The sequence below is a fragment of the Danio rerio genome, chromosome 22 (genome assembly GCF_049306965.1).
Source record: "Danio rerio strain Tuebingen ecotype United States chromosome 22, GRCz12tu, whole genome shotgun sequence".
Taxonomy (NCBI): Eukaryota; Metazoa; Chordata; class Actinopteri; order Cypriniformes; family Danionidae; genus Danio; species Danio rerio.
Window position 1 is genome coordinate 31,585,536 of NC_133197.1, and position 19,993 is coordinate 31,605,528.

Sequence of the window (19,993 nt, forward strand, 5' to 3'; positions counted from 1 at the left end):
GGTCGCCACAGCGGAATGAACCGTCAACTTATCCAGCTAGTTTTTACGCAGCAGATGCCCTTCCAGCCGCAACCCATCTCTGGGAAACATCCACTCACACATTCACACAAATACTTATACACTAGGGACAATTTAGCCTACCCAATTCACCTGTACCACATGTCTTTGGACTGTGGGGGAAACCGGAGCACCCAGAGGAAACCCATGCAAAGGCAGGGAGAACATGCAAACTCCACACAGAAACGCCAACTGAGCCGAGGTTCGAACCAGCGACCCAGCAACCTTCTTGCTGTGAGGCGACAACACTACCTACTGTGCCACTGCCTCACCCTATAATATAATAATATAATATAATATAATATAATATAATATAATATAATATAATATAATATAATATAATATAATATAATATATGTAAACATGTTTTAGGGAAAAATAAATATTATTATTTATATATAATCTAAATTTGCATAATTCTTATATTTATTGCTTAATATTCAAAACTCTAAAAATATGTTTCATTTGAAACTATATATATACAATATTGCAACATAATTAAATAAAATATATTTTTAAAAGATTATACATTTTAAATGCAAAATACTTTAACAAAAAATAAATATAGCATCTAATTTTGTATTAATTTTATATTTTTATTTATTAAAATATATGTGATCCTTTTGTTTCAGTTTACAATCTTTAAATGCAGTATAATATTTCAAGCTTATTAACATTTATCAATATTTCTTGATAAAACAGTACAAAATTTGACTTTAAGTGTCAATATATTTAATAATATAAAATAAAATCACATTAACTTTTATTAAACATATGATCTACATTTTATATGTCATTGATATTTTAAATTTTCATATTATTTAGTAATAAATCACATCCTTTATATTTAATGCTTAAAATAATAATAATAATCTGATATAAATATTTAAGATTCAGCTGAAATGTCCAACACATAATATACACAGTTGTAAAATGTGCAAGAGGACATGCCTGATTTTCCGTCTCCTTCTCGGGTCTCCGGCTCGTCCTCTTGCTGCGTCCTCTGTCCTCAAGTGTCCGACTGCAGCTCATATCATCCGTCAGGTCTGACTCAGAGTGTCGAGATCTATGATAATCTTCCCTTCTCTTGGTCTTCCCTTCATGTCTCTGATGCTGCGTCCTCAGTTTATCGCTCTTATACAGCGAGTCCTTCTTGTAAAAGTCATCTACGGAGTGGTAAGAGTACCAGTCTCTGCCCCGCTCGTCCCCGGGACCCATTCGAGGACTGATGCGCTCGCCGGGTTTAAGGTATGGTTTCCTGCGCTCTGACAGCCATCCATTTGGTCGATCATCCTCTTCGTTCCTCCAGTCGTCTCTAGGGTCATCGTCCCCTCTTGAATGGGATGTCCAGTCCCAGGAGGGCCGCCGGGGGCCCATGCCGTTACTCCAGTCGGGCCGACAGGATGGTCCCGGTGGACTGTGGGCAGAGCTGCAGGAGGTGAAACTGGGACTGTGCGAACGAGGACTCAGAGATCGACTGATGGGACTGCGGGATCGAGCACGCTCTGGCAGATACCTACAAAAAAATACAACAGAGATCATCACTATGTTTTCATTTATGTGTCTGGTTGGTTTAATGAAATTGTAAAAAACACAAAACTTCACTTATATATTCGGATATTCTAATGCTGGCACAAACAGCTATTAGTGATGAGAAGCTTAAGAGATGAGAGAGACGTTTTCCGCAGAGAGTTTAAAGAGGTCAAGGGCGACATACTGAGGTGGGTCAGCCATCAGGATGACATGGTCCAGATGACACTTCGAACAAATTGCTACAATCGCAACCTAGAAGAAGCATGGGAGCGTTTTCTTTAAATAAACATGCCATTCGCCAGCTAAAAAAATTGACTTTGGAGGCCCAAATGTTGATTTACATGTTTAATGATATACTACTAGCCATCCTGACATAGATATAATCAGCAGTAAAATACTTATGCAACTTATAACATCAAAGGCTTGAATACTGTATAAAAGACTGAAGCATACAAACCAGCAGTGCGCTTAAACAGACTTCTATATACTGTAAGTCTTAGGCCCTTTATTCTCAGCGGAGGATGATTTTGATTTCAGATTTTGTTTTGTTCTTGTATTTGTTTTATCCTTCTTTTTCACTGGATTTAATTTATTAATAAAAGTGTGCTTTATTCTATTTTTTCACCGGAGTGGATACTAGCTTCATTTGCAAAACCCATTTAGATACCTTGTGTGGTAAGGTATGAATCTAATTATTCCTTGAACAACATTACAAAAGACGGTCCTAAACAAAACTGGGTAAGAAATATAGCCAAGAAAGGGTTCTATTTTAAATTTAATTAAGATGGTAAATAACAAAATAAGCATCGCCCCCTAATCAATATTTCATTTTAGTTGGAAGTACGTCAACATACTGAAATAGAAGTTTCAGTATCTTACGATTCATGCGAATTTCAAAAGAAATGCCAGGATGTGCAAACATTTGAACAATGCAAATAAAATAATGTATGCGCACAACCGAGTAGGATAAACTAAAATATATTGATAATTGATAAGAATTGTGCTACGACTACGATGGAAAATAAACATTTTACAAAAATAACACAAATATTGACAATTCGTCACCTTAGAATTATAAGGTTCTATCTGACATTTTTGTCAAAATTGAGTTATTGACATATTTTTATTAAATGACAACTTATTTACATTATGTGATGTTTTTTTTTATATAAGTTGTTTAAATTTTAAGACTTTTTATTTAAAAAACAAAAAAGGTTTTACAATAATATGTATACAATATGGTTATTATAATGATATTTATACATGACCAAACTTGTGTGCAACTTAAGCAAAACTAATACTATTGTTTTACACTTAGTTTTGTAGTTCTGCCCAAATAAATATTTGTTGCATTATTTAATTAAGTTTATTTAATTGACTATGTACAATCTTTAATCTATGTTTGATGTTTCATTGTTGAGTTAAAACATCTTTAAGGGTCTCTGACACACTGTTTTTATTATTTATCTTTATTTTATTACAGTTTTTCTCAGTCGCTTTGGTGCATTTCTCACAACACTAGTGCATTTCTGCACAACAGTTAATGCATCTCTCAAAACAATTAGTACAAACTGCAAAACCTAGTTGAGAACCTGCAAAAGCGTGTCACATGCTGAAAATGGATAGTTCATTCCTCAAAAGCAAGTATTCATGTTAATAAACGTGTCAGTGTCATCAAAATGAAAAGTCCTGACATCATTGTTTATGAACAAGATAGTCAAATGGCTTTGTCATGTTTCCATTATGACAGTTTACTCTGGACATTTTTTCCAATGCTAAAAAGTCAGATTTTGGTGACACCTCCTGAAAATGCTCAAGACAGCACTATATACTGTTTGCACAGCCATTTGAAAACTACAGTAAAGTTAGACATCACTGCATTTAGTGAGGTGTCTGAGTACAAGACACTGAATATGTATGTCTCACATTTTTACTCTGCATTTGCTCTTTGCAATTCTAATTTATTCACAGCATTGTGCAAAAGAATACATACATCCTTATTTACAACAAACATAATCTTTCTTTGGGTAGAGTTGTGCACATTTGTAAACAATATTGCACAACATATTGGAACTGAGCCTACAACATACACAGGTCTGTAAATCACTCATAAAATTGTTAAATTTTTAAGACATTTTCAGGAAAATAATGATTTATTATTTTTTTTATACATTAAATTTGCAAGACAGATTTTGACAACTAGTTCATCATTTTTGTATGTAATGACTCAAGTAATAAAATGAGGACTATTACTTTTATATGGGATGACTACTCAGCATTTACAAGTTTAGTTAATTTTGACTGACATGACATAAGCAAATGATAATGTTATAAACAGCAGAGAGTTGTATGAAAGCAATTGATGAATGTCCAAAAGCATCTGCAATTTGTTGGAAGGACTGAGAAACTGCTACTAGGATGTGCACAACTGACTAATTGTTTTGAGAAATGCATTAACTGTTGTGCAAATGTAAATAGTGTTGTGAGAAATGCACCAAAGCCACTGAGAAAAACTGCAATCAACAATAACTGTGTGCATCAGTAGGCAGTTTTTGTTAAGTTGATTATTTAAGGGCGTGCACAGATGGGGAGCATTTTGATCGATGTAGTGGGCCGCTCTGCACAAATGACCAATTGTTTTGGGAAATGCATTAACTGTTGTGCGCATGTAATATAGTGTTGTGAGAAATGCACTAAAGCGACTGAGAAAAATTGTAATAAATAATATAATTTTCCACAAATTTTTGGAAATTAATCTTGCCTTGTCATAAAAAGGTAAAGCTACTTCTATATCTACTATGTCAAGCTGAGTTTAGTAATAGATAGACAGACGGACGGATGGACGGACGGAAGGACCAAGCTGAGTTTTGTAATAGATAGACAGACGGACGGACGGACGGACGGACGGACGGACGGACGGACGGACGGACGGACGGACGGACGGACGGACAGACAGACAGACAGACAGACAGACAGACAGACAGACAGACAGACAGACAGACAGACAGACAGACAGACAGACAGATAGATAGATAGATGATGGACGGACGGACGGACGGACGGACGGACGGACGGACGGACGGACGGACGGACGGACGGACAGACAGACAGACAGACAGACAGACAGACAGACAGACAGACAGACAGACAGACAGACAGACAGACAGACAGACAGATAGATAGATAGATAGATAGATAGATAGATAGATAGATAGATCGATAGATAGATGAATGGACAGATGAATGGATGGACAAAGACAGACAATTAGACAGATAGAAAAAATACTAAATTAAGTAATTGAAAATAACAGTTTACTTAAATTTATATTAAAAATGTTACATTTGTTTATTAATATAAAAAATAGAAAGTGTCTTTAATTTCGAGATGATATTTTATCAAATGAATCTCTAGTAAAATCTAATAACTATATTAATCTAATAAGTGATAAACAATTTAACGACTTATTAGGGTCTCCACCACAACTTACAGTAGATTTGAAGGACAATAGTTATTGAAACGTTAATATGCAGTGATGTTTATTTTTACTGACCCGGTATGAATAATACAGCAGGTTGGGGTCACTTTTACAGCAACAAACTTATCAAAAATAAAAAAAACACAGCAATAACAAAAAAAAAAAGAGTTTCACCTGTCAGTCTCCTGCATCTCGTCTCTCTCTCTCTGTGAATTGATGTCTTGGATTATTGAATCGACGTCTTTTCCTGGTTTCTGGATGAGAAATGAAAACACTTGAGTTTAGTTTGTTCAGATAAGTTGGTCTTCTTGAAGTGAGACGTCTCTTACCTTCAGCTGCAGCTCTTTGTATCTCTTCGACATGCGGATCAGCAGTTTCTGTCCGTTAATAGTGGCTGGCTGGAGCTGATAATACTGAACCATAGCCTGAGCCGCTTCCACATACGCCATCTCTAGAAAAGCCTGAATCAAACGCAAAACAGCAAAATCAGAGTTAAGCACTTGACAGCCCTGTAGTATAAATTCTTGATATTTAACATGCAACAACACAATCAAATTCAATTTCTCATCAACACTGAAATATTTTACTTTCTGCATCATATGTTTTTGGTGTGGTTGACGTGTAACACATCGTAAATCCTCAAGACAGTTACAAGATGAGTTTAACGGCAGGCATTTCAGACTTTGGCACCGGACCCAGAATTTGATCCTAACAGCACTAATCAAAAAGTCAGTCATATTTGATGAAGGAATGGAGGTGATGGAGATATCATCATGTGTCAGGGTTTAATGTGAGAAGTGCATAAAGTACATATAGTGCTTGTTAGAGTCTATTTCTAGCATAGCACTGTATTTGCAACAAACTGCATGACAAACCCAAGAGTTAAGGTTTTTACTCCTTATTAAAAATATAACTAGTTTTAGTTTATTTATAATACTTTTGTGTAAAAAATTATTTAAATTATATATATATATATATATATATATATATATATATATATATATATATATATATATATATATATATATATATTCATAGTTTTAGAAATATATAATATGGTTTTAGCTGAATAAATTAAGGATGAGAAACTACAACGGACAAATGTACTTTGTCATGCTCCTATCACATTTTAAGCCTTCCTTTAATCTTTTTATTTCTGTCTAATGTAAATAAAACATCCAAAATGGACTCACAGTTTATCAATTTATGTCTGCAGTTTTTAATTTCAATCTGTTATATTTGCTATGATAACACAACAACTATAATGATAATAATAATAATACCAAATGACCCATTGCTGTAGTTTTCAACAATAACACACCCTAGATTACTATAGTAAAAAGTAAAGTAAACTACATTATGTATTACAGCTTATCAGTTCACTATAGTTAATACTACAGTACAATGTAAAAAAATGAAAAGTTGACTAAAAACAAGTGAGTAAACCTGCTGCTTTTAAAATGGTTAGTTGACTTAATGTAAAATAATTGAGTAAACCTGTTATTTTTAGACCGATTAGTTGATCTAATGTAGAGTAAAAGAGTAAACCTATTATTTTTAAAACGATTAGTTGGCTTTACTTAAAAGAAGTGAGTAAACCTGTTATTTTTAAAACAGTTAGTTGACTTAATGTAAAATAATTAAGTAAACCTGTTATTTTTAAAACGATTAGTTGACTTTACTCAAAAAAAGTAAGTAAATTTGTTATTTTTAAAACGATTAGTTGGTTTTACTCAAAATAAGTGAGTAAACCTGTTATTCTTAAAACGATTAGTTGGTTTTACTCAAAATAAGTGAGTAAACCTGTTATTTTAAAATGGTTAGTTAGGTTTACTCAAAATAAGTGAGTAAACCAGTTATTATTAAATTGATTAGTTGACTTAATGTAAAATAAGTGAGTAAACCTGTTATTTTAAAATGATTAGTTGGCTTTGCTCAAAATAAGTGAGTAAACCTATTATTTTTAAAACGATTAGTTGGTTTTACTGAAAATAAGTGAGTAAACCTGTTATTTTTAAAACGATTAGTTGACTTTACTCAAAATAATTTAGTAAACCTTTTATTCTTAAAACGGTTAGTTGACTTTACTCAAAATAAGTGAGTAAACCTGTTATTTTAAAATGGTTAGTTAGCTTCACTCAAAATAAGTTAGTAAACCTGTTATTTTTAAAACGATTAGTTGACTTTACTCAAAATAAGTGAGTAAACATGTTATTCTTAAAATGGTTAGTTGACTTTACTCAAAATAAGAAAAAAAAGTGACTAAACCCATTGACTTAAAATTTTTAAGTGAATGAACCATGCGCATATTTATAAACATTGAGTTAAATCAACTTAAATGTCCCAACTTACAACAGGTTTGCTCACTTTTTTAAGTAAACCAACTAATTGTTTAAAGCAACAGATTTACTCAATAGTAAAATTTACAATAGTAAAACTATAGTATTTACAATGAACAACCTTGTATCGTATTCAGTACCTGGTGTGTAGAGCGCATGAGGATGTAATTGGTCACTTTGCCGAACGGAAGACCCAGGTTGATGACATCATTCTCGGTGCAGCTTCCCTCCGGCAGGTTACAGATATGCACCACGCGGCCTGGACATGCTTTCCGCTGAACAAACTGACAGAGCACACAGAGAAATACATGTTACACACTACACTACATGACAAAAGTAGGATAGCACTCCTTCTCATACTTCAAAGTTCCTGAAAGCAAAGAAGGTCAAGGTGCTCCAGGATTGGCCAGCCCAGTCACCAGTTCTGGACATTATTGAGCATATCTGGGGTAAGATGGAGGAGGCATTGAAGATTTATCCAAATAATCTAGATGAACTCTGGGAGTCCTGCAAGAACGCTTTCTTTACCACTCCAGATGACTTTATTAATAAGTTATTTGAGCCATTGCAGAGATGTATGGATGCAGTCTTCTAAGCTCATTGGAGTCATACACAATATTAATTCTTTTTCCACAGCACCATGACTTTATATTCTATATTATGCATTATTTCTGTTAAGTGACAAGACTTTTGTCTAAGCTAAGTCAAACCTTACTGTCATATTTGTCATGATCATATTTTATTTTGGTAAACTAGGCTTAATCTAGAGGCCTTTGCCTTTCATACAGCCACTTCTGATAAATTATCAACTAGAAGTCAAGTTATTATTTGTTGTTCCTAAAACTTGGATAGGCGACAAGACTTTTGTCAGGTAGTGTATATTACACTCTTTACTTTTACATATTGTTTACATCTGATGGACAATGAGGAGAATCTTGAAGAATGCGGTGAAAGATGATCAGACTGATCTGCTCACTGACGCCCCCTACTGCTTGAGGAAAACAACATTATCCCCGAATCTACACCTACACACACTTCAGGCTGATTTTAAGATTACATTACGACAGTGTGTTGTTCCTAGTATAGCAATACATTGAAAAAAAAAAGATTCATTGGATTAGCAATTTTGTTTTAGGATAAATGGTTGCAAACAATTTATAAGGACTGAATTTAAACAAATAAATTTAATTGAGTGATGTTCAACTTGATTTTAATATTTAGCTAATCATTATTATATTACTTTCATAATTTAAAAAGCACCACAGTCTCTAATTAATATATTCAAATGCTTCTTCATTTGAAATATTCTAAAAAATACAGACATTTTACATTAGTTCTGTGTTGTGTTATTATACCATGAAAAAGTGGGCTTTATTAGCTTTTGAAAAATATGAATTTATGAATAAATACAAACATCTATAAATATACTTTTTGATTTAATGGTCTTTTTGACAGACTCTCTTGTAATATATATGTATATATTACAACAATAACAAAAAAAACTAAACAAAATAAAAATAGAAAATGCTTTCATGTAAAAAATGTTAAAAAATCCAAAATCTATTATTATTACCCCATAATTATATGATTTAAGTTATCTAATGCACAACAAAATCCTTTGAGTATAATGTACTATTCAAAACTACTACACCAAGTTTCTCTTTATTGAGGCAATGTTATTCAAGTAAATGAAACAATGAAAGGATTAGTCAGGTGATGATTGAGGACTGAGGATGAACACCTGCTGTTTAGAAACACAAAACTACAACTGACTTCAGTCACAGCTTTAGATGAAATCAGCTGAAATATAATACATTGAATCTCTCAAAATCTCAGCAGGGGATCAACTCGATCAATAAGCAAGTCCACAAACAGCAGCTTTACTTATTACTAACCTCGTTTGCCTTATTATAAAGAGGGACCAAATACTCTCTGAAATGAGTAAATTTTACTCAGAGGATTAGTAATTGTTTTATATTGTGTTATTATGCCATGATAAATCATATGCAAATGATAATAATAATCTGTTGCAGCGTTCAAAGGTTTGGAGTAAGTTTTTAATGCTTTTGAAGTCTTCTTCTATTGAGGTTTTGTGAAATATAATTACAATATTATATATCCTTTATAAATAATTCTAAATAGACTTTTTTTCTCTCATATTTAATTTGTTCTTCTTATCAATTAAAGAACAGCATTTATTTTAAACACAACACACATTTAAAAAAGTCTTTACTGTCACTTTAGGTCAAACGAATGCATCCTTGTTAAATTAAAACAGAAATTTTTTTTGAAAAAAAAAACTGTAAAGAAAGAAATAAAGAAAATACTCCCAAAGAAACTGTAGCATATATTACACCTCAAGGGTGTAGATTTGCACTTGACATAGATAGGCATGGGTGGATCAAAAATATATTAATATTTAATCCTCTCTTCATAAAATGTATTAAGTTTCAGGCCCGTAGCCAAGGAGGAATCGGGTGGACTTTTCCAACCAAAAGTTGGATTATTATTGTAATTTTTTATTTTTTCTTATCATTTAAATGGCCAAATTCTGACTGAGGAAAGTTAGATTATTATTGTTATTGTTGAATTTTTCTTATCATTTAAATGGCCAAATTCTGAAAAAGGAAAGTTGAATGTTCTGGCCAGTTTTTTTTTTATTATTTTTATTTGCCTATAGGCTTCAGTTATTAATTTAACAGATTTTCCTAAAAAAATGTAATGACAGGTGATAATATATTTGTCTTTTAAAAATAAGTATCATGTTTCTGTATTTAAACTTTTCATTATTTATAAAACTGTAATATAAAACGTGCAGTTTAAATGCTTATTTTAAAATGAACACTTATAATAGTAAAATACCATGGTAAGAAATTTGATAAAATAGTTGGAAATATTTTTGTTACAAAGAAAAGTGAGGTTATGTTAACCATCCGACAAGATAATACAGCATAAATCAGTTCTTAAAACGTTACTAAAATTTTATATTTATACCTCATAACTAAATAGAAAATCAGGCAAATAACTGCAAAAGGGATTAGTTTTTCAGAAAAAAAAAAACACTCCTTTAAATAAGCTGGCTACAGGCCTGATAGCGTAATGTTAAAAATAATGATTATTAACTGATAAAGAGAGAGTTTAATAGAGATGTCTCTTTATTTTAGCCAAAGGGCAAACAAAACATATCTCTCGTGTTGGTATTATGCCTTTACACTGGCTGTATTTTTTTTCTGACAAGTTGTTTCAACCAAAATTGAACTCTGGGAGCTTGGGAGAACTGGCAGGGATCATGTAGTTTAGCCGTTTATTCTGCAGTTAGTTTTCAGGACATATTATTCACAGACTAGTCTTTATCAGTTTGCAATGAGGACAGACTGTGCGTTAAAGCGGGGGAAAACCCGAGCATTATTGACATTATCATGCTGGGCTAATTCAGTAGCAAACTTGCGTTAATGTCATTTACACTTTCGTTGGAAAAAAGCACCTTGTGTCCACCTTTTACTGCCCCATCCTCACTTGAGTGCGTCACCCAACACAGCTTATTCTTGCATGGGAAAGAAACAATCAACTGTATTTGGCGCTGCTTGTAGCTGAACACAGCCACAACCTCTCACATGATAGCAGGGAAAGGCACAGCCAATCACAAGATTCATTTGGATCATTCGGGATCTGAAAAGCTACGCATCGATTCATTTGCTCTTTAGTGTTTGGATTCTCAGTAATGATTTAAACCACACTGAACTGAGCTAAACTGAACTGAACTTAAACACTAAAAACTAAACTACCCTGATCCAGTTACTATGCCCATTTATGTGAAGCTGCTTTGACACAATCTACATTGTAAAAGTGCTATACAAATAAAGCTGAATTGAATTGAATTGAATTTGCATTTTGGCGGCGGGAGGACTCAAGGACAGAATGTAATTTAACCCATTCTGCATGTCAAGGTTAATGTTGACAGCTTGATTTTTTAAAAGTAGATTAAATAATTGGTGGGGACATTTCAATGGGGCGTCGTAGTGGCGCAGTAAGTAGTGCTGTCACCTCACAGCAAGAAGGTCACTGGTTCGAGCCTGCGTTATCCCTGCGTTCGCGTGGGTTTCCTCCGGGTGCTCCGGTTTCCCCCACAATCTAAATACACGTGGTACAGGCGAATTGGGTAGGCTAAATTGTCCGTAGTGTATGTGTGTGAATGAGTGTATATGGGTTTCCCAGAGATAGGTTGCAGCTGGAAGGGCATCCGCTGGGTAAAACATGTGCTGAATAAGTTGGTGGTTCATTCCCCTGTGGCGAGCCTGGAATATTAAAGGGACTAAGCCAAAAAGAAAATAAATGAATGAGCATTTCAATAGATGGGATATTGGTGGGGACGCGTCCATCCACCATAAATCTACACCTACAGAATATTAAATCATAATATATGTGTATAAAAGGTTGCGCAGTGGGTAGAAATATATCTTTTTAATATTTTTTCACATTTTTCGAGTGCCTTGGACTTTTCGTTGTTTATTCTGATGAGTAGCACTGTTGCCTCACAGCAAGAACTGGTTTGATCCCTGGCTGGGTCAGTTGGTATTTCTGTGTGCACGTTCTCCTCGTGTTCACGTGGGTTTCCTCCAGGTGCTCTGGTTTCCCCAACACTCCAAAGACATGCGCTGTAGGTGAATTGGGTTAGCCAAATTAGCCGTAGTGTTTGTGTGTATGTCCTGGTCCTCCAGGTTGGGGGTTGAGCGTTGGGCTAACAACCCACCTCATAAAAACTAGATGCTATGAAAGACCAATGTGGTTCAGCTAAATATCAACTTCCATATAAATGACCCTGGGAGCAAGTAGGTATGCCTGTATGTATATAGCATAATCTAAACACACGATCAGATGAAGCTGTGTTCAGTTTTACAGCAGTAACATAAGCTCCAGTGAACAGGCTGTTTTTTACAGGCAGGACGCAGGATTTGATTGACAGCAGCAAATGTGATGTCATTCCACATCAGCAGAGGGTCAGAGAGAAGGGTCAGTGTTTACACTGCAATTTACATGTGAGGGCTGATCCTCCACCCTACTCATTCAAACATCACACACTGTAAGTAGAAATACAACAATCCTGATTTTTCATGGCCAACTCCAATTGTAGATTTATTTACAAGCAAAGTCGCTGATTTGGAAACCCAAAATCCAATAAAATAAAAAATAAACAAGAAACAAGTAATATTTAAAATATGAGTACGGTGTACACTGTAAACCTGATCGATACAACTATTCGGCATATACAGTTGAAGTCAGAATTATTAACCCAGCTTTGAAAACTTTTTTTCTTTTTTAAATATTTCCCAAATGATGTTTAACAGAGCAAGGACATTTTTTACAGTATGTCTGATAATATTTTGTCTTCTGGAGAAAGCCTTATTTGTTTTATTAAAATAAAGGCAGTTTAAACATTTTTTTTAAACCATTTTAAGGTCAAAATTATTAGCCCCTTTGAGCTATATATTTTTTTCATAGTCTACAGAACAAACCATCATTATACAATAACTTGCCTAATTACCCTAACCTGCCTAGTTAACCTAATTAACCTAATTAAGCCTTTAAACGTCACTTTAAGCTGTATAGAAGTGTCTTGAAAGATATCTAGTCAAATATTATTTACTGTCATCATGGCAAAGATAAATGAAATCAGTTATTAGAGATGAGTTATTAAAACTATTATGTTAAGAAATGTGTTGAAAAAACCTTCTCTCTGTTAAACAGAAATTGGGGAAAAAAATTAAACAGGGGCTCTAATAATTCAGAAGGGCTAATACTTCTGACTTCAAAAAGTTGGATTATTATTGTTGTTGTTGAATTTTTCTTATCATTTAAATGGCAAAATTCTGACTCGGAAAGTTGAATGTTCTGGCCAGTTTTTTATTTTCCTATATAGGCTTCAGTTATTAATTTAACAGATTTTCCTAAAAAAAAATGTAATGATAGGTGATAATACACTTGTATTTTAAAAATAAGTATGCCATTTTGGAAGAAAATACACAAGGTACTGGAAAATATTCTTAAGCTAAATTTTGACATGACTCCAGCTTTGTACTTATTGAATCTTAATGCAAACAATGTGTTTGAAAAAGATGCATTCCAGTTATTTATTGTATTGGTATATTTAGCTAAGAAATGTATTTTGCTACTCTGGTCTGCATCACAGGCTCCATCTTTTAAAATGTGGATATTACAGATTGCTACATGGCTACCATTAGAAAAACTTACCTATGACAAACATAAAAAATCTGACAGATTTTGGTCAATTTGGTCTCCCCTTTTGGAGTACATAAAAGAGCTTTCTTAAATTAACACAGTATCCTTGACATTCATTTACACTTTTTGTTATAACCTACACTTAAAGACTACTCTAAGATTATGTAATTGTACTTTTAATTAATCTTTACCTATTTATTTGTTTTTGTTTTTACATTAATTTTTCTGTTACTTTTCACTCTCAAAATTGTGCATTCTCTGTAATGTTAAAACATTCTGATGTTAATGTTTTGTGAATATGGGCATACGATAAAAAAAAAATAAGTATCATATTTCTGTATTTAAGCTTTTCATTATTTATAAAACTAATATAAAATTGTGGGAAAAAAATTAAACAGGCTCTAATAAATCAGAAGGACTAATAATTCTGACTTCAACTGTACATAAATATATGATAATGTATGTAAATATATTAAATATTTTTTAAATTAGATTGCATAATTACAAAATATGAAGTAAAAGCATGACTGATTTGGCTATGCTACATGAAAACAGTAGAATAGCCGAATAAAAAGGTAAAGTCACTTCTCTTCCAGTAGATGGTGCTTATCCACCTTTCATCCACATCTGACAACTGTTTCAAATTATGGGTTTTATACGCGACAAATAATCTACACACATAAACACAGTGACTGAGACACCTTAAACACGCTGCAAGTTATACGCAACCCATATGCAAACCGAAAAAACATTAACAAATTAAGTAAACATCTTTAAATTAAGTAAACATCATGACCACCTGGCAAATGTCTGGTGGTTCTTTGCCACCATATTGAGCATTTAAAATTCTTTACTGCACAACAATGCATTAATTATCTTTCACGCAAATTATGTCAACATGTTTCCTCATGAGATCACGCTGTAAAAACAACTGTTTTACGTTTTGATAGTTTAGTGGCTAATTTGTACAAATTTGTATAAGTTCAGTCATAAAATGTCTGATTTGCACCCAACCCCGCCCCTAAATCCAATCCTCATTGGGGGATGAGAAAATCATAATAAATTGTACGATTGAGATCAACAAAGCCATACGTATTAGCTAATTAATCAAGTTTCTAAGGTAATTTTTCTAAGTAATACAAGCTAGTTTAAGTAAGTTCAATGTATTAAGTTAAAATTACTTATAAGGTCATGATTCCAATTTAAAATACAAGGCAGCCATGTCATTTTCATTTTTACAGTGTAAAATAAGATCTCAAAGCAGAACCAAACAGCCCTAGCCTTAAATCAATGTTCATTTAGACATGGCTGGTTCTGGGGCTGATTTACATCTGGCTGGAGACCGACAGTTTGAGCTGAGCTTCTGATAATTCAATAAACAGCTTCATGCTGGGGTTTCCCTTTGTCCAAATGTGCCAAAAAGATCATGTGAGGTTTGCCTCTATAAACACATACCAAAATAGACCCCCGAATAAGCTGTTTATGCATCTGCTATATGTGGTATACGTAACTCTGAATGGCTTTCGTGTAAGCGAGGCTGGTTAAACGTAACACTTGTGTTATATTTTTTGTGGCCAGACACATACTAAGAACTATGTATAGCTGTGGCGCTGCTTTAAAAGAGTTGAGAGATTTTGGCTTCTGATGAATGGGTGGAATGCTCTGTCAATCAAAATAACTTTGATTTCATGATTGGTCTACCAAATCGGTCTACCAAAAAAACTTTTTTCATTACTGTGACATAGAACTAAAACAAAGTAAAACTATTGGGAATAGAAAACATCATGCCCAAACTTTATCTTATGAAGGGCCAAAAACCAAACTTGGATGGTGTCTGAAGGTAAATACACCAAACTGTATCACGTGAACGTTGCTATGGATCAATTCCTTATTTATGTAATGATCTAAAAAATAGAAAACTCTGCTTTATCTTAAATAATGCAGCATAATTTTGTACATTTAATAATAAACTTATTTTATTAAAGACAAAAACAATGCCATTTATATCAGAATGGAGTTCAGTAAATGACCAGTTTTTGGTTTGATTTGCTCGCCAATGTTTTCTGCATTTTCTTCTGTCCATCAAGTCACAGTATTTACATTTTATAAAATCAGATTTATTTACAAATACATTTAATTGAAACATTTAATTTCAGTTCGTTTTTAGTTAGCAATAAAACAAACAAACAAAAAGAGGGTTATGTGAAATTGCAATCTCTGGAGCATCTGTCTCAACCCTCCCCATCTCTCTTTTCTCTGATGGGATGGTGAGCCTAATCAAAGGTTACAATGAACCAACTTTGGCTGGACCTAGTTTGGGCATCTCTGGACTAGATTGTTGTGATTTGTTATTGGTGGACCTCATGTGATTGAAACGTGGTCCCACCCTCATCGACACCAATCAGAGTTTAGATGTGACTTAAGGAGGAGGGGGATTATGAGGGCACATAAATTTAAAGGGACAGTTTACCCAAAATATTAACATTTCCTCGTTATTTACTCACACTCAAGTGGTTCTTTTATGAATTTATTGAACACAAAACAAGATATTCTGAAGAATGTTGGAGAAATCAGCCATTGACATACAAAGTAGGAACAAAAATACTATTGAAGTCAATGGCTGGTTCAAGATTCTTCAGAATATCTTGTTTTGTGTTCAATAGAAATGCATAAAGAATCACTTGAGTGTGAGTAAATAGTGGGGACATTTTAATTTTTGACAATTTTATTTTTGGGGGAAACTATATTTTTAAAAAACAATATACAACTGTGGATGAACAAAGCATTTATGGCAGTAGGACCAAAAATACTATTAAAGTCAATGTTTTCTTCAACATTCTTCAGAATATCTTTCTTTTTGTTCAGAAACAAACAAGAGGAGAATCAGTAAAAGATGACTGAATTTTACTTTTGAGAGAAATATCCCTTTATGTCCAACTGTGCATGTGCAACCATAATCAATACAGCAAAATAATAACAATAAGAAAAAGGGGTCCATTTTGATTAAATACTGACATTAAGTATAAAATGTGTTTTAATTGAAGTGGTCTGGGGCTAGGGTGCGAGCCCTTACAAAACTGCCCAAATTTTCTTCACCCATGAATGTCATTTCTTACCCACACAAAAAAGTTCAAAATCACCCAATTGGGTGGGAAACAGCCCATCCTGGCAACACTGTCAACCAATGTTTTCATTAGTTAAACAAACAGATAGCTCCACCCTCAAACTCACACATTCGGTCGAGTCTGTGTATGGTGGGCAGGTAGGGATTCTCAAACAAACAGAGCAATATTTTGAAAACATCAGAGTGTAAACAGTGGCTTCAAAGCCACATTATAAAACAGAAAAGTTTGGTGCTTGATTCTGATTGGTTGAAAAGCAATTGAAGAAGCAGTAAACAAAATGTGAATGTCTACCTGAATTGTTACAGTTAAGAATGTTTTAAGCCCTAGCAATGACCTTTAGTAAGGATGCATGATATATCAGCGGCCATATTATTATCGGTCAATAATAGCTATTTTTTTAGATTATCGTTATCAGTCCGATGTCAGAATTAAGCTGCGGTCACACTGGGCTTTTCCTTCCATAGACTTCCATTCATACGCATGCGAATGCGTCAGACCGGAAATGCGGGGTCATGCATCAAGTTTCGCAGGTTGCTGCGGTGCAAAGTTCAAGCTTGGTGAACTATGACCTGCGAAATCGCATCACTAGACTGCTTGAGACCAATCGAGGTTCCAAACATAACATCTCTGTACAGATATTTAAAACATGGAGCAAACGCTCGCTTTTAAAAATGTCTAATAAGCTTGTTTAATCCTGGCCCTTTTTGCAGCACCGCAGCTTCAGGCCGATATCTTTAAGCCAATAAATTACATAATTGTACAGAACTGCCTGCCTCACACTTGCGTAGGTGGAACATATTCAGACCTGTCCAAAGCACTATAATGGAGCTCTCCTCAAACTGTTTATTTCTTCAAAGTCTGTCCTTTCTTTGTGTGGTATTGCTGGGCGTTAATATCTACCTTACTCCTTATCATTGTAGATTTGTATGATTGAGTGTCATTGTGTATTTTGCTTTAAATCACCTCAGGAAAAATATTACATGAGTAAACATAGCAGCAGCAATGCACACGTGCTAAACAACTTGTTGGGTTGTTTGTAATCTAACATGATTATTTGTTCTTAACGTGTTGCTTGCCATGTGTTGTTGATGCAAGATTGTATTCAGTTTAATCAGCATATTTCTAATGATTATTAAGAGCACTCGTGATGGCTATTACCTCACACACACATAGTGAGCCGACAGAGTCTTCACCGCAGAAAAGGAGAGTTGCGCCATACACTAAATCCAGCATAAGGGTTCTCAACAGTTCATCACATTCTGTCTTTATATTATGCATTGTGTTTGTCATAAAGTCATCTGTGCTCAATGATCAGGTTTTGTATCAAAATCTGACTTTCAAGGACAAATCTAACTCTGCTTCGTCACACAGCGCCTTCAGTTAGTTTCAAACTCACAGCATATTATCATAAACGTTTCATTGACCATTTCTCCCGCAATTGACAGCAAGAATGAACATAGAAGCCGATTGACAACCAAAGCTTAAATGTGTTCAAAAGAATCTAAAAAAACCAAATGGGATGGATTTATGCTGCAGTTTCTAAAGTTATACTATCTGTATTGAGCTTTTCGCTTGTACAGTGGCTCTAAACTTTCAAAACAACTCTTAAAATGTCCTTTTCGGACATTGTGTATTCCTGCATATATATATATATATATATATATATATATATATATATATATATATATATATATATACATTTTATTCAAGAACATTTGACCTGGCTTCAGTTCTTAGTTCTTTCATTTTACTTAAGACATATTTATTGAATCTGTTTGCTAATTAAGTGCCATTTTGTTATTTAACCTATTGTATTTGTACAACAGTCAAGTAGCATTTTAATTTCAAACTTTTTTAGTTCAAACTTTTATGAAGTTTAAATAAAATAAGTAAATTTAAATCAGTTGTACACTGTATAAAAAAATAACATTTTGAAATATTTGTGATTATAGGCTATAGTATATCGGCTATCGGTTATCGTTAATTAGCCAAAAAATCCATATCGGTGCATCCCTAATCTTTAGCTGTTATAAATTCACTGTAAACCATAGATTCTAAAGGCTAATTGCTTTAATTTGATGGGGAAACAACATACTAATGGTGGAATGAAGCACCAACTATTCCAGCATATGTTTTACGCAGCAGATGCCCTTTCAGCCAAAAACCAGAACTGGGAAACATCCATACACTATCACATTCACACACTCATACACTATGGCCAATTTAGTATATTCAATTCACCTATAGTGCATGTCTTTGGGTTGTGTGGGAAAACGGGGCCCCCGGAGGAAACCAACACGAGCATGGGGAATACATGCAAACTCCAAACAGAAATGCCAACTGGCCATGCCGAGACACGAACCAGAGATCTTCATTCTGTGAGGTGACCGTGCTAACCACTGAACCACCGTGCTGATTTTTTGACTCTGTTTAAATGGCGGTACTTTTGTAAGTCCAATTTCAAATGGTTAATACTAAACACGAGTGTAAATAGAGTCTAAACAGTTTTGAGCTTGTCCACATTTCCAGAGGTAGCTGAAACTGGAGAATATCTGAATGCATGTTAATACCAGGTGGAAACAGGAGCCTGGTGATGACTGGCACCGAATTATGCTACAAATGCATTCACATCTGTTTGCTTATCCAGAGAGGGCTTAAACAGGCTCTGAAACACATTCGTCTGAAATCTATAGCACGCACTTTGCGAATTTTATGTCAGGAAGCTTTCATCCCCCAAAGATCAGGTTACATTTCTGAGGGCTGAAACTGAATTCACTCAAAAGCCTACAAAGACAGACACCAATCATGACTACTTGGCCAGACTGAAAATGCAACACCAGGAATTTCTTTATATACAGATTTTTTTTTTTTTTTTGAGAAAACAAGTCACAAAAGCACCGCCAATGCACAGCTGCTGTATAACAGGTGGGTTTTATAGGGGCTAACATTAGCCTCGCCTACGGACTAAATCATAAATAACTTGGCCAAATAGATCGCTATGAAGAATTTTTGTGTAAGTCTCTGAAGCCAGACACTGGCTACTAAACGAAATACCGTCCCACAGAGGACATGCTTTCAATTATAGGTGGTAGACTCAACGCAAGGTCAAAGCATCTAATCCACAACAATGCTTCATGGTGTGCATATGTGAAGACCCGTCAGTCACACTCAGGACATGAAAACAGTTGTTACTGGCCTTTATGCTTACAAAGAACGTGGATGAAAG

General features: G+C 34.2%; 1 protein-coding gene across 3 annotated transcripts in view; it reads right to left on the reverse strand.

Annotated features, from left to right (window-relative positions):
- Positions 1 to 19,993, reverse strand: part of rbm20 (RNA binding motif protein 20) — a 150,120-nt gene that overhangs the window by 22,160 nt on the left and 107,967 nt on the right. For all 3 annotated transcript variants that reach the window (XM_073937498.1, XM_073937499.1, XM_073937500.1), the window contains exons 6-9: positions 7,546 to 7,689; positions 5,396 to 5,527; positions 5,241 to 5,320; positions 1,009 to 1,573 (exon numbers count right to left, since the gene is read on the reverse strand). In XM_073937498.1, coding sequence (XP_073793599.1) covers positions 1,009 to 1,573; positions 5,241 to 5,320; positions 5,396 to 5,527; positions 7,546 to 7,689 — 921 coding nt within the window. The remainder of the gene's footprint in view (positions 1 to 1,008; positions 1,574 to 5,240; positions 5,321 to 5,395; positions 5,528 to 7,545; positions 7,690 to 19,993) is intronic.